The sequence below is a fragment of the Lissotriton vulgaris genome, chromosome 6 (assembly GCF_964263255.1).
Source record: "Lissotriton vulgaris chromosome 6, aLisVul1.2, whole genome shotgun sequence".
Taxonomy (NCBI): Eukaryota; Metazoa; Chordata; class Amphibia; order Caudata; family Salamandridae; genus Lissotriton; species Lissotriton vulgaris.
The window spans coordinates 1,054,051,669-1,054,071,576 of NC_141694.1; the positions used below are offsets into that span (position 1 = coordinate 1,054,051,669).

The 19,908-nt window shown below is 44.2% G+C and overlaps 1 protein-coding gene across 1 annotated transcript in view; it reads left to right on the forward strand.

Annotated features, from left to right (window-relative positions):
* LOC147708403 (presenilin-2-like) overlaps positions 1 to 19,908 on the forward strand; it is a 448,344-nt gene that overhangs the window by 256,462 nt on the left and 171,974 nt on the right. The window contains exon 5 of the mRNA XM_086927117.1: positions 1,493 to 1,560. Coding sequence (XP_086783243.1) covers positions 1,493 to 1,560 — 68 coding nt within the window. The remainder of the gene's footprint in view (positions 1 to 1,492; positions 1,561 to 19,908) is intronic.

Here is a 19,908-nt window from a genome sequence, read left to right on the forward strand (position 1 = left end):
TGGCCTTTTTGCATTCTTGATAGTGATTTTATTGCAGGTTTTTTCTTCCAGGTCAAATTTTGATTTCCATCATTTTCTTTCCAGCTGGTGGTTGGTTTCTTTTAGTTGCACATGGCCCAAAGAGAACCATAGATTGCATTGCGTATTAGCTCATTTGTTTTGTTCGTTCCTATTGAAGCCACTTTACTTGGGGCCCTGATTACGACCTTGGTGGTTGGACCGCCAGGCCGCAGTGTCGGCAGTCGGGAGAAAACCGCCAAGCAACGACATCCCAACTGCCGCATATGGAGTTTACCGTCTGGCTGGTGGTGGTCATGCGGCGGCGGTATGCTTTGTCTCACAGAGAGAGCTTGAAAGCAATGCTGCTGCAATGCAGCACTGCACTGTCGTATGCGCACTGTTGTCATAAATTGCTTACAGTACGTGCACGGCAGTGCAGGCATAGGGAGACACAACATATCCACTCTGCCACAATGCCCAATGGGCTAAATCGGCCTGGGGCCCTATTTGGTGCCTCTTCCCTGCCTTTCTGTTGAACTGTACATGGCAGGGTCCCTGTCGTGAAAAGGTTGGTGGAAAGGCAGGCCGTTATCGGCACCGCCTCCATGGCCCACTGCTTTCTTTAACACCGCTGCCACGGGATCCAAGTCAGACCGCCATGCTCGTAACCGAGAGGTTGCACCGCCGCCTACGGTACGGCAGTCTTGGGGCAGCAGTACGCATAATCAGCCCCTTAATGCTGTTTCACAATTCTCATAAGTCTTTTTGTTCTGGTACAGATAATGTATAATTAAAATTCTCACAGGTTATAGTCTTGGTATTTTTTACCATTTTCAGATATTATATTAAATTGATCTCATATATGTTGTTTCTGATATTTTCTTTCTTTAGCATATTTGCATTTAGTCATGTGAAGCTAGGCACAAGGAAATGAGTACAATGATTATAAGCAGTTTTGCAGGAATAACTTTGACAAATTCTCATGTTCTTGTAGTAAGGGCTGAACATCTTTTCTCAAAACTGTGAGATCTCCAGAACTTCTGTTCCAGAGCTAACATCGCATTTGAGCAGATCCTCCTAACACTACATCTGTCAATTAATCATTTCCAACACCTCACCAGACATTTGAACTCAAGCTCGAATTAGAAGAATCAATAATGTGTTTTGAAATGTTGATTTAATTCCTTCATTCCTTTGCCTCGTCCGTGTAACCTGTCCCTTTGGGTAGATGCCTGGCTGGAATCAAACGGTGTTACAGATTATAAATATGTCTGGGCCTTGGATGCTCTTCTGGTCAGTGTGTGGGTCCTGGTGTCATGCCAACGTTGCTGTAGAAGTTAGCGATCTGAAGAGGGGATACAGGTAAATGAAATCTAATGTTATTCCAAAGGGATCTGGCCTGCTTGGTTGATTTCGCTGCCAGTCATTATGTAATACTTTTGTTTGTAGAACATGAAGATCAACACATTCTTCTTTCCTTTATTATAAACAGTTTATCCATGGCTGGCTGATCATGTCGTCATTGATGCTGCTGTTCTTTTTCACTTTTGTGTATCTTGGGTAAGTGTACAGTCCTAAACCTTCTTGTTGTGGTAGGCTCCAGGTTCTACTATGTGCGTGATTTCTTCATGGTTTTGTGAACACATTCCAACATTTCAAAGGGGGTGCTGGTGGTTTTGATGCATTCTGTCATTGTGGCTTTATTTGCTGTGTATTTAATCACAGATGGCTACAGAAAAGGGTACATACAATGAAAACGAAGCACCTCCAGTAGATAATCATTTTCATCTACTGTTCTTTATTGTTAAATCGAACACTATAGATAGTTTTCATATAACTTCTTTGGCCTTCTGCATTGTTTCTGCAGCCATTATTCTTATGTATTGCATTGCACTGATATTTTAACATACAATATTTAGAAGCTTTTCTTGTTCTAATATGGTAGTAAACGCACAATCAATGACAAGAGTTTTGAATGTGACTGATGTGGAATAACTTTAGCTGCCCTAGGTCTCACACAGATGTAATGAACAGCCCCGTACATTTTTAAACTGTCTTGGTTTTACTTGGCTCCGAGATTGCAGCTTTCAGTTTAAAGTATTGAGCATTTGCTATTAAGTGAGATTTTTCATTGATAGGATAATTATTTTTATGTCTTTGTTATTCTTAACATTGATTAGAAATACAAAAACACTACACATATTCTCTAATGTTACCATTTGTTTGGTTACAATCGACTGTAATGTAATTTGTGTTGCATGGTTATTAATACTGAACTATGTTTTACATTTCGATTAAACTAAAAAGAAGGAAAATCCCTCTGCAGATATTCTATGTGTACAGGCGTTCGTATGATAACAAGGGAACTCATTTGCTGTGACATGTTTTTAGTGTAAGGTCACTGGAAGGATATAGTAACATTACCAATCATCTCACTGAAGTGCTCTGGGTACTTCCCACTCTGCCGCAATCTATCTGTCTCTGGTCTGCTACACTTTGTTCAAGCACTATGGGTGTGCGAATTTTGCGTAATTTCCTTAAGCGTTTTTTTTACTTTTTTATTTTCTGTAATGCAGATCCGATATTTCGTGCTAAAACCATAACTCAAAAACATAAGTGCTGTGAATAACATCCACTCGCGTTCTGTTAGTTTGCATTGTTATGTACTCCCACAATAGGATTTTTCACAGAACAGTTACTGGACGTGGCATAAAAGTGTCATTTCATGAATTCCAAGTAAGAAGAGTAATTATGTGCAGTTAAGACACTCGCAATCCCTCCCAAACGTTTTAAAGCTTTGCACACTACCTCGCACAAGTAAAACTAGCATGCACATTCAGAACATGTGATTTACGGCATGTGCAACAAATCGAACTTTAGTAGGTCAATGTAAGAAGCTGGCTCTGTATATACTATACCCAAATGAGGTATAGTTTGCACAGAGTCACGTGGAACCCCAAGGGTAAGCAGAGGTAAGAGTAGATAGCACCTTACTCTCTATTTGTGCGAGTGTGGGCGAGCAGTAAGGCTTTATCAGAGGGTCGTGTTTAACATTTGTTGTACACACTCAGGCAAGAAATGATGGCACACACTGAAAGACTGACTGAACTCCGACCAATTTGTTTGTATAAAAAATATTATTTCCTTATTTTATTTGTAGAGCCAAGCCTGGTGCAGGTAAGTGAAATAATACTTTGCAAAATCTTATGCAGTGATTTACAGTTGAATACAGGTTCAAATGCAGATGTTTGAAGTACAAGTAAATCAACAGTTCGAAATTACTTTTAGTTACTTTACAGATTACTGTGCATGTTACTTTTTAGATTACTTTTTAAGTTACTTTTGCTAATTAGTGTGATATGCCTAGATATCACACTGAGACATTTCCCAGACAAAAGGTAACTACTTCACTCTTTATACATTGGCAGCTTTTCAATGTTTCATACTAACCAACTCCACACTTGAAAGATTTTTCAAGGAAAAGCAGTCAATGCAATCCTTTGGAAGGAAATTAAGTTATCGGTTTACAGGTAAGTAGTTATTTGTGGGAGTTGTTATTCTGGGGTTAGAACTTGGGTTCTCCCAGGGTCGACGATGCACTCTCAGAACACCTTCAGCGGCACTACGGTGGCTTGGTGCAGAGTGCTGAGGTCCAATGTTATCCAATTGGGGATAGGGGGCCTCCGGTTGGTAGCTGCTCACAAGCAGGCTATAAGGTTGTGGTAGCAAAGCTCCTGGTGTTAGGCTCAGGGCAAAGGGAAATCAGAGTTAGCATCCAAAGTGCACCCGCTCACAAAGAACGCAAGCCTTTGAAGCTTCCCTTTTGTGAACCCTGCCCATCGTGGGGGAGGAGGCTTGGCACCTTGTCCCAGGTCGTGCATTGTTTCAGACCCCCGAGAGTAGCAGGCTCTGGACCAACGGGTCCAGAAACATGTGTACTGGTGGCAGTTCGCGAGCAGCCACTCAGCCAGGACTAGAGTTAGGTCATTTTTCAAGGGGCATCTCTAAGATGCCCTCTGAGTGCATCTTTCATTAAATCCCACACTGGCATCAGTGTGGGTTTAATGTGCTGAGAAGTTTGATGCCAAACTTGCCAGTTTTCAGTTAAGCCATTATGGTGCAGTGGAGTTCGTAATGACAAACCCCCAGTACCATTTACTCTTAATGGCATTACTGCACTTAAAATGTCTAAGAATTGGCTTAGACACTGTAGGGGTACAGGGCTTATGCACCTGTATCCCCACTACTGGTTTAGTGCACCCAGCTAGGGGGGTGGCTTACCTATGCCAGGGCAGTGGGTTGTGGGCATGGCACACAGGGATGTGTGCCATGTTGACTCTTCACTTTGTTCTGCACCAAAACAAGCAGCCTGCAATGGCAGTGAGTGTGTGTAAAGGTACAGTCCCTTTAAGAGTGGCACAATAAGTACTGCAGCCTTTCAATGCCTTCCCTGACGACAGAGCCCTTGGTACCTATTGTACCATTTACAAGGGACTTACATTAGGTCAAAAATGGCCAATTGTTTTTTTTTATCAATGCAGTTTAAGGAAAGGACGTAGGCCCTGGGTACCTGGTTGGCTGGAACCCAGGGCACACTCAGTCAAAGTACATCAACAGTTTGGCAAAAATGGGGACAACCATGCAAAAAGAGGGCACTTTCTTACAGTCAATATTATAATTTCTTGAAAACTTTTTAACGCAATTACACATTTCATCCTCCACTATCCTTCTCAATCCAAATAACTGACTAACATATCCACCACTCAAATTACTTTCATGTTTTCACTATACTAATTCACCACTAATCCTTTCAGGGTTCCGAAGTAGTGTGCTACTCGCCGAAAAAACACTTCAACACCCAATCAAGGGAAGCAAGCACTATATAAATGCAAACTTTTTTTCCTCTTCTATCCCTCCACTATCCTACTCAATCCAAATAACTGACTACCATATCCACCACTCAAATTACTTTCATATTTTCACTATACTAATTCACCACTAATCCTTTATGGGTTCCGGAGTAGCTTGCTACTCGACGAAAAAGCTCTTTGACGCCTCGTCGGGGTAGTAAGCACTATATACATGCAATCACAGTAAAATACAATTCTGTTTTTAAGTGCTTTCAAATTCTTCTAGTACTGACCGTAATTGCATTACTCTTGAGTCGCTTATCTCCATTACGGCCCTCCCGGTTTTCAGGCGAACTGTGTCTAAGAGGCTTGGAACATACACAAGGTGTGCTGGTGGGGTCCTTTTTGTATTGATAGGAAGGGGCTACGAGGCACAGGGGCCTCATTGTGTAATGGAGATAAGCGAGCGTAGGACTCAAAGTAATGCAGTTATCGGTGAATAATAGAAGCATTACCGCCTTGCACCTATCACTTATCGTCATTACACAGTGAAACATACTAAACCAAAAAAAGAACAGGGCAGCTGTACAAATATCTGCTTAGACAGACTGAAACAAAGAAGCACAGTAAAGGTCATACAAATAGCGAAGACAGCCCAGCTCCAACACAGCAGACAGAAATGCTGAGCCAAAACCTGACCCTACACACATGATAGAACAGAGACAACAAGATGAGCTCCCCCAGCCGGCGAGCAGACAGTACCGCCAATAAAAAAAAGTCCCCTCCAAGTCTGAAGGAGAAAACTCACCAAAGATAGAGATACAAACAGGGTACACTAGAGAGCATGCAAAACCAGATGAAAAATCTAGGACTGACACACCACCTGAGGGAACGGACGAAGAAGGGCCAACCCCTCAAAGATCCGAAGACAAGACCGTAACTTGAAAATTCCTTTGTAAGACGATGTCCACTAGGTATCATCTATTCTCATAAACTGCAATTTCGAGGTAAAGTCACTTCGAATCGCTAGACGCCGATTATACCAGGACCCCCACGAAACGAGGCACATGTATTACTTATCCGATTCGAAGTGACTTTACCTCGAAATTGCAGTTTATGAGAATAGATGATACCTAGTGGACATCGTCTTACAAAGGAATTTTCAAGTTACGATCATCTGAGGTCTTGCCAAAACCATAGATTAAAGATATTCATTGCCCTGACGAAGTCCGTTAACTATATTTAGTTAGGACGAAACACGTGTTGGCAAAGGAAAGAAAAGAAAAAGTACTGAATGTCTGGAAAAGAAGAAAAATAAAGAAGAAGTTTTGTGAAATACACTGGATTGATTTCTTCTGACTTGTGTTGATATTTGTTGGATGCTTTTTTGAATTGATCCTAAGATATTGCTATAGTAATTGCTCAGGAGGAGAATTGTTTAAAAATCCACCTGGGCAGAAGCCGCCCTCTCGGAAGGAATAGGACTGAGCGTCCACACTTGTGAAATCCACAGGAATCCCAGCAGCCAAGCAATCCCAGGGCTCAGAAGAATTGCCAGAAGAGGACCTACCTGACCATGCGTGCAACCAATCCAGGAAGGACAGGTGAGAAAACCATCCAACCGTTCCCCGAACAGCCAGGCACCACCAACGGCAACCTAAGAAATGAAGATGGGAAAGCAGAAGCGCCCACCATTCCCACAACCAGAGGCACTGACAGACCATGAAAGCAGAGGACACCACAGATGCCATTTACAATAACTGCCAGCAAAACAGCCAGGAAGTCAAGTAGCCGATCCATATGAATCCGGACATCTATCACACTTCACCCCTCTGAAGAGCCAGAGCCACAAAATCCTACCCAAAAGAATTCACCATCAATGTCCCATAAAGTACCCCCCGTAGCACCAAACACCTTCTCTTTCCCACCAGTAAACAAACCGATATCCACACTTCATAAACTTGCACCTGGCGATCCTGGACTTGCTTAAGGAGTATCCTAATCCTGAGAGTTTGGTTGTCCAAGCTTCAAACAGCAAGAAGAATCCTAATTCATTCCCATGACTCCCTCGGAAAGGGAGTCGAAAAGGATTGATGCGTTTGGGAATCTGATGTTTTCTTTAGCCAGACTAGCCTTGAGTCAGTCATTGTCAGTTGTGTAGTAGGCCGTTATAAGCATGCCCGCTGGGACATGGCCAACGAGATCTTGCCAGCAGTCTCTGAGGAGGCCTGGGTCTATTTAGCTTAAACCATTCAGGATGATCAGGATGGAGCAAAATATATAACTCTGGCTGGCCTGAACTCTTCTGACTATTTGGGTCCAGCTGTCTGTAGTATTGTGGTGCTTCGTTGCACACTCGCATGTGATCCACTGGCTTTTCAGGAGATGTGCAATCATCCCTCATGTATACGTGTTTTGATAGATTGAACCTTCCTGGCAAAAAAGTTGATTCTGAATTGGAGCACTTCAAGGAAAGCCAGGTCACTGTGCCATCTTTAGGCCTTTCTATCCCTGCCAGAGAGTTCCTTTATCAGTTGTGGACCTTGTGGTGCTCTTCCAGAGGTTTGGCATATAGACAGTGCCAGGTCTCTGTCGCAGTCACTTGAGCACTTTTTTGGCTGTAAACCGGGATCCTGTAGACCATGTGCAGGTCACCTGGGACACAGATGATCCCAGTCCCCCTTCCCTGCAGCATCAGCCTCCTAGCCACATTAGTTTTTCCTTATCTGCACACAACCACCCTGTAGGAGGGAGCATACAGCATTTTCTCCCAGAGTGGCAATCCTTCGCATCCAAAAGATGGTTTCTCCAGATTATCTAGCAGACCTATGCTCTTCCATCTCTTTTTGACCCACCACAGCATCCTCCCATGTCAGAGCAGCTCTCAGAGGAGTACCTATCTATTTTATTGAAAGAGGTGTGAGATCTCATGTCCAGAGGGCCCATCAAGAGGGGGCCAGCCTCATAGATAGAGGCGGGTTGTATATCCTACTTCGGAATAAGGAAATTACAGGAGTGAGTTCCTCATCCGACTTTAGATCTTTGCCCTCTGAATGCCTCCCTGCAAAAGGATTTTTTTTGTTAATGCTCACACACTGACCAAAGTTTTGTCTGCTCCGAATCTGGGTGATGGTCATCTACCTACTGGATGTGTACTTTAATGTGCCTGTCTTGCAGTCCTATAGACGTTACCCGTGGTTCAAGGTCAACCTGGAGCTTTTTCAGTTTGCATGCTACCTTCGGCCTTACCAGCGGCCTTCGGTTGTTCATGAAAGTGATGGCGATGGTCGTCACACATCTTCAGAGGATGGGAATACCAGTTGCACCCTACCTCGACCACTGACTGCTGAAAGTGGGCTCACCACAGTCAGTCATGCATCACCTGCAGATGACAGCGAACCTCCTGATATCATTTGGGTTCTTGATCAACAAACCTTCTCCACGACTTCCTTTTATAGGAGTTGTTATGGGCACAGTGCAGTTCAGAGACTTTTACTTCGTCACAGCAATTCCACATGTGGGCTATGATTCCAATGTTTTAGCCTCGGTCCTGGTTCTCAATGAAGAAAGTTCTATGGTTTCATGGCCTGTTGTACTCATTTATCCTGCTTGTCCACTTCACCCGGTAGCATATGCAGACTCTGCCCTGAGAGCTGAATTCTCAGTGAGCCCAGTACCAAGGAAACCTGGCAGACATCATCCAGGTTTCAAAGTGTGGACTGTGAAAGATCTGCAGTGGTGGCTGCTAGACCTCAACCCAACTAGCAGCAGACTCTTGTCGCTTTCCCACCCATAGCTGACAGTGATGTTGGATGCATCACTTCTGGGTTGCAGAAGCCATCTTGAAGAGATGCAGAGCTGATGCCTGCACTCTCTGCGGAAACCCAGGTCCACATAATTCTGCTGGAGCTGCAGGCCATCTGCCCAGCGTTGAAGGTGTTCCCACCATCCATCAAGGGAAGGCTACTGCAGTTTCTCATGGACCTTACCATTGCTATGTGGTACTACAACAAGCAGGGCGTAGTGGGACCTGATTACTGTGCTAGGAGGCTCTGCATCACTCGAGTTGCCTTTATCGTGAACCACTTTGCAGGATCTTTAAATGCTGGGCAAACAATCTTAACCAACAACGTCTGGTGAATAACAAATGGTGGTTGCACCCCCAGGAGGTGCAAGTCATCTTCTGACAGTGGGGAGAATCCTGGGTGGATCTTTTCACCACTGTCTGGAATGCACAGTGACAAAACGTCTGCATGTAGGAGTTCCTAACAATGTTCTTTTAGTAGACTTAATCAGGCTAAAGTGAAGCACTGAACTCCTGTACATCTTTCCTCCGCTGTCTCTCCTACCTGAAGTTCAGAAAAAGATCAAGAACAACCAGGCTCAAGTTATCGTACTGACTCTGCATTGGGCAAGGAGAGTTTGGTACCTGGAACTTCTGGGCATTAGTATCTGTCCTCTGATCATGCTACTGCTTCAGGAGGAACTTCTGTCGCTGCAGCAAGGCAGGGTTCTGCACCCAAACCTGCACAATCTACGTCTCCATGCTGGAGGTTCAGAAGCAGCAGTTGACTTGATTTGCTCTTTCCCCTAAATTGTGGATGTCATTCTTGGTGCCAGACGCCTGGCTACGTAGTCCATTTATGTTGGCGCTGTGACAAGTTTGCGGCATTGCGTCATAGAAACCCTTTGCAAATCAAACTGTCTGATGTTTTATTGTTTATTTTCTCTTTGTCCCAGCAATGTCTTGCAGTTGGTACTATTAAAGATACACATGTTCCCTCCAAAACTGTTTGTGATGCCTCATTGGGATCTCAATTTGGTTCATGGGCACCCCCTTTGAGCCGATGGATAGCTGCTCGCGGTGTCTTGTGACTCACAAAACAATTTTCCTCACTGCAATTTCTTCAGCTTGTTGAGTGAGTGAACTCCAAGCTCTTTTGGTGCAGCCACCCTATACTATTATTTGTCCAATCAAAAATAGTGTTGAGGCCCAAGGCGGCTTTTTTTTCTAAATGTCTTGACTCTTCTTCACATTGGGCAATCCATAACTGTCCCAGTGTTCTTTGCTCTGCCTCACCCCTCAAAAGAGGAGTCGAGACTATTGGATGGACCCCAAAAAAACCTTAAGACTTTACATCAATTGTACCAACGACCATCAAGAAGGCAATCAGGTTTTTGTGGGGTTCTTAGGTGTGAAGACAAGAGAGGCTGTGCTGAAAAATATTCTGTTGAGTTAGATATTCCTCTGCCTTCAGATCTACTATGCATTGTCCAAAAAGCAGCCACTGGAGGGTCCAAAAAACAGCCACTGGAGGGTCCACCAGGGTTAAGGCTGCCACCAATGGGCTGGCATATGGTGTGCCTGTCCATGACATCTGTCAGGCTGCTACATGGGTGTTTGTGCACATGCTCACAAAGCACTAAGACCTTGTAGCCAGGTCCAACAGGAAGGGCTTTTCACCTGTTCAGCCCTGCTGAACTATTGGTCTGAGCCTATTCTACAGATGCTCAACACGAGGTGGTACTGCTTTGGTATCTGTTATAATGGTGATGATTCTGCGGTTAGAAGTATCCATCAGAAGTACGAGTTACTTACCTGTGGTAACATTATTTCTGGTAGACTCTATCCGCAGATTCCTTTCTGCCCTCCCACCTCCCCATTCTTTGGAGTGATTTCTTTTTACCTTCTAGAAAGGTCCCAAATTAGAGATTTGCCCATTTGTACCTCCAGTTGTTTTGTGTTCTCTGTCTGGAGGGCGCAGAAATAGTCAAGCAAGAAACTGACATTGGCGCAGAAGTGACTTTATATTCGGCTCTGCTCTGTCACAGCTTGGAATGAAGTCAACATGGATCACCACAGTGCCACCTAGTTGTGCGCTGGTGCACTACTATGAAAACTTCTAGAATCAGTCTGGGGGATATTCTAAAGGTAAGGAATCTGCAGTTAGAGTATCTACCAGAAAGAGCATTATCAAAGGTAAGTAACTTGTTCATCAGCGACCAGGAACAGTTTTCAGATACTGCTTTTGGCCCAACTCAATTGAATGTTTAGTACATACCTGAATATGAAGAAGAACAGCATGCAAGATGACTGCGAGGATAAGATGCTAGAAGTATTGTTTGGAAAGTAGCAGATGGGACTACAAATGTCCTTACAAATCCAGACCCCATCGGGCGCCAGGTATTCTGCAAGTTTTTGTCAATTACCTAATCACCATACAAGAGATGAAGGAAACTTCATTACAGTCCCTCAGCTACAACATACGTACTCCATACTATTGCGGGGTGGGTAAAAAGACTAAAATACAGCCTGCAGACTTATTTGGAGGTGTAGTCATTTTAAAAAATAAGGTTTCAGTGTTTTGAAGTTGGGTTCAAGAAATGGAGTATATTTGAAGGCGACCATTATAAATTAGGCAGACTCCTCCACCCCTTTTATTGGGCCTGCCACATCCCAAAATACTGTAGTTGGGGGTAATTAAATCTTTGAATACTGTTTTTCTGTCCAGTAACAACCAGGTCTCTGTTAGGAAGAGTAAGTCCAGCTTCTCATTAGTAATGAAAACATTGATGAGGGTGCGCTCCTTCAGGGCTGAGCGAACATTACAAAGTGATATTTTCAGCTCTTTGTTGCTCATTTTAGTATTGTGTGGTTTTATAAGGGTGTTGAGCAGCGCCAGATAATACCTTGATCTATGAGCCTTGATTTTTCTTCTAGTGGCACCTTTATTTAAAGGAAACTTAATTTAGTTTTTCAATAGCAAGGAGACTTGGTAGCAAAGCAGCTATTATTAATAACACTTTGGAGCTCCACTCTGGCATGGTGGCAGGCCATATGGTGTGATTGGGTGCTGATCGGCTTTCCATTGACATGCCTTCAACAAGCTTCTTCGCTGCGGCCATCATTTTACGGCACACAGAGGAGGCACCTTGGGCTGGAGCCAGAGAATCCTGAATCTGCCTTAAAGCTGGTATAATTAAGTGAGCAAATGAGAAAATAGAATGTCACCAAGCAAATATAATTAGCTAAAATAACCAACAAAAATAATAATAAAAATACAGAGCTAGCACCCTCAAACATGGGTATAAGGAAATAAAAGCAGAAGTAAAATAAATTAAACTGCCTTTATGGGGTTTGTGAGGCCCAGGCAGCCCTAGGACGAAGAGGCTGAGTTTCCTGCAAACAAAAGAAAAGAGGGCTGCATAAAGATATTAATTGTTTCAGGTGCAGCATTACATTGAGCCAGTTGTGGCTGGCATTTTAAGGTACACAGAATGGGCGCCTTGGGGGCAGCAGGTAAAGACCCTGGCTTTGCATCAACACAGCAGTCGCCAGGCAAACAAATGGGCAAATAAAATGTCAGCTGGCAAAGGAAATTAGCTGAAACATCAAAAGAAAATAATAAAAACCGAGACCATGCACCCTTAAACAAGGGTACAATGGTGCCCTCCAGTACAAGCGATCCCCTTTTATGTCCTTTTGAGGGCCCAGGTGATCAGACATATCAAAGGACTTGCACTCAATTTGGAGGACAGTCATTTCTGCACATAAATGCAATCAAACTGTGACCAGAGCTATTCAGCAGGCAGAGGCCAGTTACGTGGGACCTTCTGGAGGTAGGCAAGGAAGAAGTAGGGAGCATCTTGGTCACCCATCCAAGACAAAACTAAGCACAACTGACTTCCTTATCTTCCTGATACTACCTCCTCCACTATTCCCTGTAAAGGCTGTCGGGAGAAGAATCTCTTGTTTGCAAATGTATCAAAATTACCACCTATCATTCCACTCCAGATCATGACTCACTCTGCAGTGCATACAAAAGTCATCTCATCAGCCTCCTTAAAAGAAAAAACACCTTCACCTTCAGGACGACATTTTTCATCTTCCTAATGGGGTGATCAAAAAAATGCCAAAGAAATCTGGCTTTCTACTCCAGATTCATAAGGAGCCTCTGAGAACTCAATAGGTTCCTCAAAAAACAATCCTTGCAAAAGGCCAACCTTCAAGAAGTTCTTCTGTTGCTGCAGGAAGGAGAGTTCCTCACCTTTCTGGGTCTACAGAACTCCTACTTTCACATTACCATGCACCGAATCACAGCCTGTATCTTCGGAGACAAGGCAACTAGGTTTTCCTGTATCTGGCCGATTAGTTAGGGAAAGCATCATACATCAATATTTTTCACCAACGGGACCGTACATTCAACCTGCAAAAATGTTCCACCTTTCAAACTAAATAGCTCCAAATACTGAGAACAATCATCGACGCACAAAGCAAAGCCTTTCCTGTAGCAAAGCAAACTGAGAAACTACAATCAGTGGCTACAAACATCTGCTAATGTGATGCAGTCTCAGGAAAAACATACAAATCAGAGCTGGAGCCTTTTGTCGTCTTGTAAAGGCCTCATTCCGGTAACCACGGATGAGACCGATATAACAGTAGCTAAGGCCCTTATTATGAGTTTGGAGGTCCATGGACCGCCAGACTCACGGGGGAGGTTTCCCAACTGCCCTATTCTGACTAGGGCGGTCAGGCCACCCTGGGACTGCGTCAACCGCCAGGGAACCGCCATTACCTAGCAGTTGTGCTGCAGTCCTGAAGCTGCAATATGCTTTGCAGGACCGCCACAGTACCGCCAAGCATATTACGAGTAAGTATGGGCGAATTTTGCGAATCTCGCGTTCGCAAATTTTGCGGATTTGCGAACTCGCAATCCGCAAAATCCGCGAATTCTAGCGAATTTGCGGATTTTTAATTTTTTTGTGTTCGCAAGGATTTCTGCCAGTTTGCGAGGGTTTCGTACCAGTTTGCAATTGCGAACTTACATTTCGGCACACAACGGTCGCGATTATGTTGTTTCTACGTCTGGCTCATCATCACAGGTTCCCAGCACCCTCTGTTTCACCACTGCAACCCTCTGTTACATCAATGCCACCCTCTGGTTCATCATCACTGTAGATTATGGGGGGGGAAAGCAAGCACACCAGCCCTGCTTCAACTGACATGAATTAATTTGGGGTCAGTTTATTAATGTGTCACTGTTTTAAAATTCCAGTCTGGCACCTGCTTCCTTATCTGTAATTTGCTTTCTGTTGCAGTGCATTTTTTTTCCCCAGGACCTTTGTGGCCTACTTGTAGCTATTCTATGAGCCTGCTGTGAGGGTCAGAGCAGGGTCATACAATTGTTGCAACTAGCAACTGAATTCTGGAGGGGCCCCAGTCAGGAAGCACTACAGGGAATTGTTACTAATGATGAGTTTGAACTCTTGCCCCTGCCGAGTGCTTTCAGTTTTGAAAAACTCGTTTTTCTGCAATTTCGCGGGATTCGCGGGGCGCGAACACGCGCGAGATCGGATTCGGAAGCCGCAAATTCGTGCGAATATGCAATTTGTTTTTTTGCGGCGTGTTAGTTGGCAAGGTTTTGTGCGTTTTTGCGAGCCGCCCGTAGCGCAAGGCGCGAAGTTACCCTCGCGGTCGTTCAAGGGCGCGGCCATCTTGTTTGCCTGACGTATTTCCGTTTCCGGGCGCGAAGTGTAATCTCGCAAAGTCTGTGGCTTGCCAGTACAGTTTTGCGCGTGTTCGCAAGGAAAATCTCGCGCGAACTTACCCGCGCGGTCGTGAACGGGCGCGGCCATCTTGTTTCTCATTCATTGCTATGGTTCTGGGCATGGTCTTTGTATCCTCTGTCAATCTCTGCCATCCTTTGCTTGTTTGAAGTTTTTTTTGATCTATTTTACTTATTATCTATCCCTCTATTTTTCTAGCCCTATATTTTTGTGTTTACTGCTACTTTTGGTTAATTTTAAACTACTTTTTTAAACTCTTTTCTTTTCTTCTCTTCCCTATTCTATTTTCTTTATTCCTTTCCGCCCAGACCATGGTGAAGGGAGCCAGGAAGCATCCCGAGAAGGGGAAGGGTCCCGCACCCCGTGTCCGGCTCCCGTGCGGGCGTTTAAGGGGGGAGGAGGTCGTACCCAGGGAGATCTTTACCCCGGAGGAGGTCGTAAAGGCGGCGCATTGCTGGAGTTGCGTCGCAACGATGGTGCAGCTCCATCAATGCTCTGGGGTGCCCTATCTCCCCAATGCTGCGTCAAGCCGTACGTCTGCTTCAAGCAGGCGCAGGGTTTGAGTCACGCATCATTGTCCTCAAAGTGACTGATTGAAATCTTGTAGATTTCCCTCAGCCACTTTTAGGATGCGTTCCTGCGCAGGAACGCCCTCCCTTGCGCCGGAACGCAGCCTATTGGCGCAGGGCTTTACAACGTGATGCATCTCCCATATGCGTCATGTTGTTAATATACGCCGCACCATTGCGCCTCTTTTGTGCTGTCGCTGCGTCACAAAAGTCACGCAACAATGGAGCAAAAGAGCCGCAAGGGGCTTCTAAATCAGCCCCTACAGACTCAAGTCCAGTCCTTCCTTTGTACACATGGCGATAAGAAGAAATAGTGGTGGTGGATTAATAGTTTGAGTATTTTAATGACTGGTTAATGTAGTAGGAAACTTTAGTGTAGTCGCTGATCTTCAATCACGATGGACTTTGGCTGTCACTTTGCGTGCTGCGAACTGCTGCCTGCCAATCCTAGGCAAACCTTTTTAGTACTTTGTTTAGTGAGTTACATAGGGTAGTTTCCAATTCGACGGTCCGCAAATCAAGCAATACCAAAGTAATAACGTAGTCGACCACATGAGATTGGTCAATAATATATCCCGTGGCGTCGTTGTCTATTTGCTATTTCGCAAAAATATTTTGTTAGCTCTTTTGAAATGTTTGATTTGGTTGAGAAATATCATCCATGTTTTCTGTTTTTCTTTCTTTCATGTTGTACATCAGCTTCCCCCAGGGGCAAGAGGAGGACACAGGAGGAGGAGGAGGAGGGTGCTGTTGACGATGCAGGCCAGGACCGGGCAGGCGAGGGCTCCTTTGCTGGCCCCAGTAAGTTTTAATTTTAATATAGAGTACTTCTTTTTTCCTAGCGTTCCTCATTCGATTTTTTCTAAATCGTCTTTGATCTTCTTGTAGACAGGATCTAAATTCTTATCCTGCCTCGACTATGACTCCGTGTGGTATTACTAGATTATTCTTATTAGTCTGTCTGTGTAGCTAACTAAGATTGCACATTTGGCATTTCCATTGGACTCCCATTCTAGTCAGCAATAGCTCTATGCACTGAGTGCAGTCCTCTGGGATTGTCCATAATGTCTTTTCAAGTATTCTAAATGTTTATGCTTTGACCATTGCCAACAATAAAAAGGTGAATGACCACCAAGAAAGAATAAGATACTACTTTACTTTTGGTTTGGATAGGAGGACAATCCATTCTACTACTGTTGCAGGGACAAATCTGCACAAACAGAACTATGGACACTAAATAATGCATTGCTTAGCTTATCAATTATAATAGGTGCTGTTAGACTTTCCACATACCTCAGTGATAACAGACTTTGTAGTTGAACCCCCAATCTCCTTACTGACTAGATAGTGTGGCAGAGTCATTTAGCTCCCAAAGTCACCGATGGCAGAGGCACGGACTCATGCTTGCAAAAATTCCAAAACCTTTAGCTCATCCACTCTAGTCTGGAGGACCAAAAACCACAGAGTCTATTTAAGTTTAAAAGCTTTATTACAAGTAAACACATTTATTAAAATCAAGTTTGTCATAAAAGTGAACGTGTAACTGAAAATGGAAAAGTGCTTAGTGCTGACGATTAATTGGACACATTTCTTGTGGTCGAGCCGAGCTCTCACCTGGTTTGAACTTGATCCTGCTCGTGTTCTTAGAAGTCAAGCTTCTGTCTGTTAGGAGAAAAAGTGGTGCGTGTTAAAAAGTAAAAAGCAAACATTCATCAGTTGTGCCAAAAAGTGCAGCAAGACAACAGCCTTCCCTGGAAAAAGGGACATTTTTACTCTAGAGTACACAGTCATAAATTATTAAATTGTATACTGTTTTTTTCACATTTCTTTCTTCCTCCTAGACCAAATATTATATAGTAGTGAGTGGTGTATTCTAACATTATTAAATGTACTTTGTAGGTGGAACATCTGGAGACGGGGCCAGCGCGGAGGTGGTGGTGGCATTGGACGAGGAGGACAACTCTGGGGAGGAGGCGGTGCAAGTGCGGGACAAGGACATGCCTGTGAGGGTTCACACGGTGGTGGCGGGCAGAGGTAAGCTATACATTCCTTAGTCATTGGGATTGAAGACTGCAGAGTGTGCTTTCTGCACGGTGTATTATAAATAAACCAGGTAGTAGCCTCCTCTAAATGTACTTCGACTTAGCTGTGAAGTTTTTGGCGAGAAGAATCCCAATCAGATCTGAGGTGAACTTGATGGATGGGATGAACGAAAAGCGAAAGAAGGGTGTAAGTAAGTGTGGAAGGACGAGAAATGTAATGATGACTGGCAAAGAAGAATGATATGTGTTTGCTTGGTCCCCGAGGTGGCTGGGAAGGAAAGAATATGGTATGGTGCATGGCTGGGTGAATGATGAAGCAAGGATGGGTGGAAGGAGAACAGCCTGGGTGGGTGAGACAGAAACTGTATGTGTGCATATACTTTGAATGGATGGATGCCTGGATCATTCATGGTACTATCTGACTCTTAGATAGCATATGTGTATCTATAGAGAGTAGACGGTCACTGGATGAACTAAGTGTTACTTTGAAGAGCATGTAACACCGCACCCGCACGTCCGTTCCAGTGTAGGAAAGGCAAGGAAAAGAAGTTGTAACGTTGTCCAAATACTACCATGAATAGTAGCAGTAGTTTGTATTGCAACTGCAAGCACAGCATATATCCGGTTATTACGGTGGACACTCCCTACCTCTCTTAATAACTTTAGTTTAGTAGTAGTACGTCATTCATGTGTGGTGGTATCACTGTTCACTCAATAATAAGCAAAGCACCTAAAGTCATCCCATATGTCATCAAATACATCCCATGTGAAGTGATAGATAATCAAATAATTTAGCTTCTTCATTTTCCTTTTCTAATACTCATTTGCACTGTAGGGTGAAAGCTAAATTAATTAAGCAGTAGCCCTTTTAACAGAGTATTCTCAGTGCCACCCGTAATAGAAAAGTAAGAGCTTCACCACCTGCATGTACTGGACCGGTACAGTAACGCAAGTCTGTCTCACTCACCATGGTGTGCGTCTGTTTTTCTCGGGTGCAAGTTCACTGCGCTGGCATTATGCCGGCTTGCATAAGATAACGTACCAATTTTCCTAAACAAGAGAGAAGAAGAAGAATAAGAGTGGTGTACTGTCATAGTCGACTGTAATGGAAGTCCATAGTGCTCGTAGAATTTGTTCCTTAAACTCCCACTAATGTTAGAGCAAGGATGAAGAAGTCGGAGGTTACATAGATACTGTCCTCAATAGTTATGTACTGTGCTTTCAATTTGCTACTTGTACTGTGACAACTTTCTGCTCAATCATTTTGTGTTAATCTTAAGGAGCATTGGTTACAGACTATGTCTTTCTTTCTTCATGTAGTTGCTCCTTCCAAATCCAAGACACCATCAAGGAGGAAGGAGCTGGCTCGAATGGCCCGGCAACGGAGGCTGGATGCCACTGTCGCTGAATATCGGCGGCTGGTGGCCCTGGAGGAGGAGGAGACGCAGTCTGGTACAACAACAACGTCCACTGGGACAGCTGCATCCTCCTCCGTGCGGGCTGCCAGCCAGCGCAGTGCTCCAGCGGTACGGAGCCGGGCTACCAAAGCCAAACGCCACCGCCGAGCAGCAAAGAAAGCAGCTGCCCCTCACAGGATTTGCAAGAAACACCGGCGCCGCTTATCCCTCAGACTGTCCTACCTGGAGCAGGAGGTCCATAACTATAAGAACTCGGTGGAGGGCCTCCACTTCGAACTTGCCACCCTCCGCAAGGAGCATGATGCCCTGGCTGCTAAATCCAACAGCACCCTGCCATAGTGTCCCTTGCCCCTTTTTTAGAGACTTTTGGGGGGTGGGAATTGGGAGTTGGGTTTTTTGGGGACTTTTGAAGGACAATCGTTGGGGTTAGGGAGGGTCTTGCGGGAGATTATTTTGTTAGGGCTATAAAAATATACTTTTTGAACCTTTATCTGACCATACCTGTTTTTTACTGCTTTTGAGTCTTGTGGGTGGGGGTTTAACAGTAAGTTTGTTTTCCTGAATAGTCCTAGGACTTTAGTAGTACTACCGTCAATCCAATCTCTCGTCTCTCCTAATACTCCATTATACTACCTCCAACCAAACGCCTATCTTACCTGTAATTTCTGTTTGCAAGTAGGGCTAGGCCCAGGGCTGGCTCCACGGGAAACAGCGAATAAGGTTGGCAATCCTGGGCGGATAAAATTTCCTCATAGCGGTGGTACTAGTGGTGTGACACAGTGGCAGTTGCATGCCTATGAAAAAAAAGAAAATGAAATCTGGTTTGTCCTCCTGAGCAATTCAACGGTACAATAGAGAATATAGCAGGTGACAGAAGTACACTAGAACAGTGCCACATTGTAGCCTAACAAATGGTAAAGTATAACTAATTCGGTTGAAGTTCTTTGACATTAGCCATGGGTCTTTGTCAAGCAGAGTAAGAATATATCCTCTGATTTCTTCACCAGCCTATTGCTATCACCTTATCCTCCCCAGCAAGTGTGTGGATTTATTGCTGTAATTTAGTCACACATCAATCAAAACCACACAGCCCGGGGGAAGAGGGTTAGGGTTTGAAAAATGGATGGGTACGGGGGTTTTTGGGAAAGGTTTTGGGAGACAAGAAAAAATAGCACAGCATGGACAAACAATTGTGAACATAAACAAATCTTTGGGTACAAACCTATCCATCAATCTTTGAAAGTGCATGCACTACTGCATGCATGTCAGTGAAAAGTAAGTAGTACTTTCGACAACTGTGGAAGAAAGAATGCGACAGTACAGGGCGTGTGTGGAATTATTGATAACTATATTCAACATAAGGTCTCTGTTGCCAGATACCTGAGAGCCTTGCTGGTCACTATAAATCCATTCACAACACTCAATGGGGTTGGTCTGGAAGGTATAGTAGATAGAAAAGGAG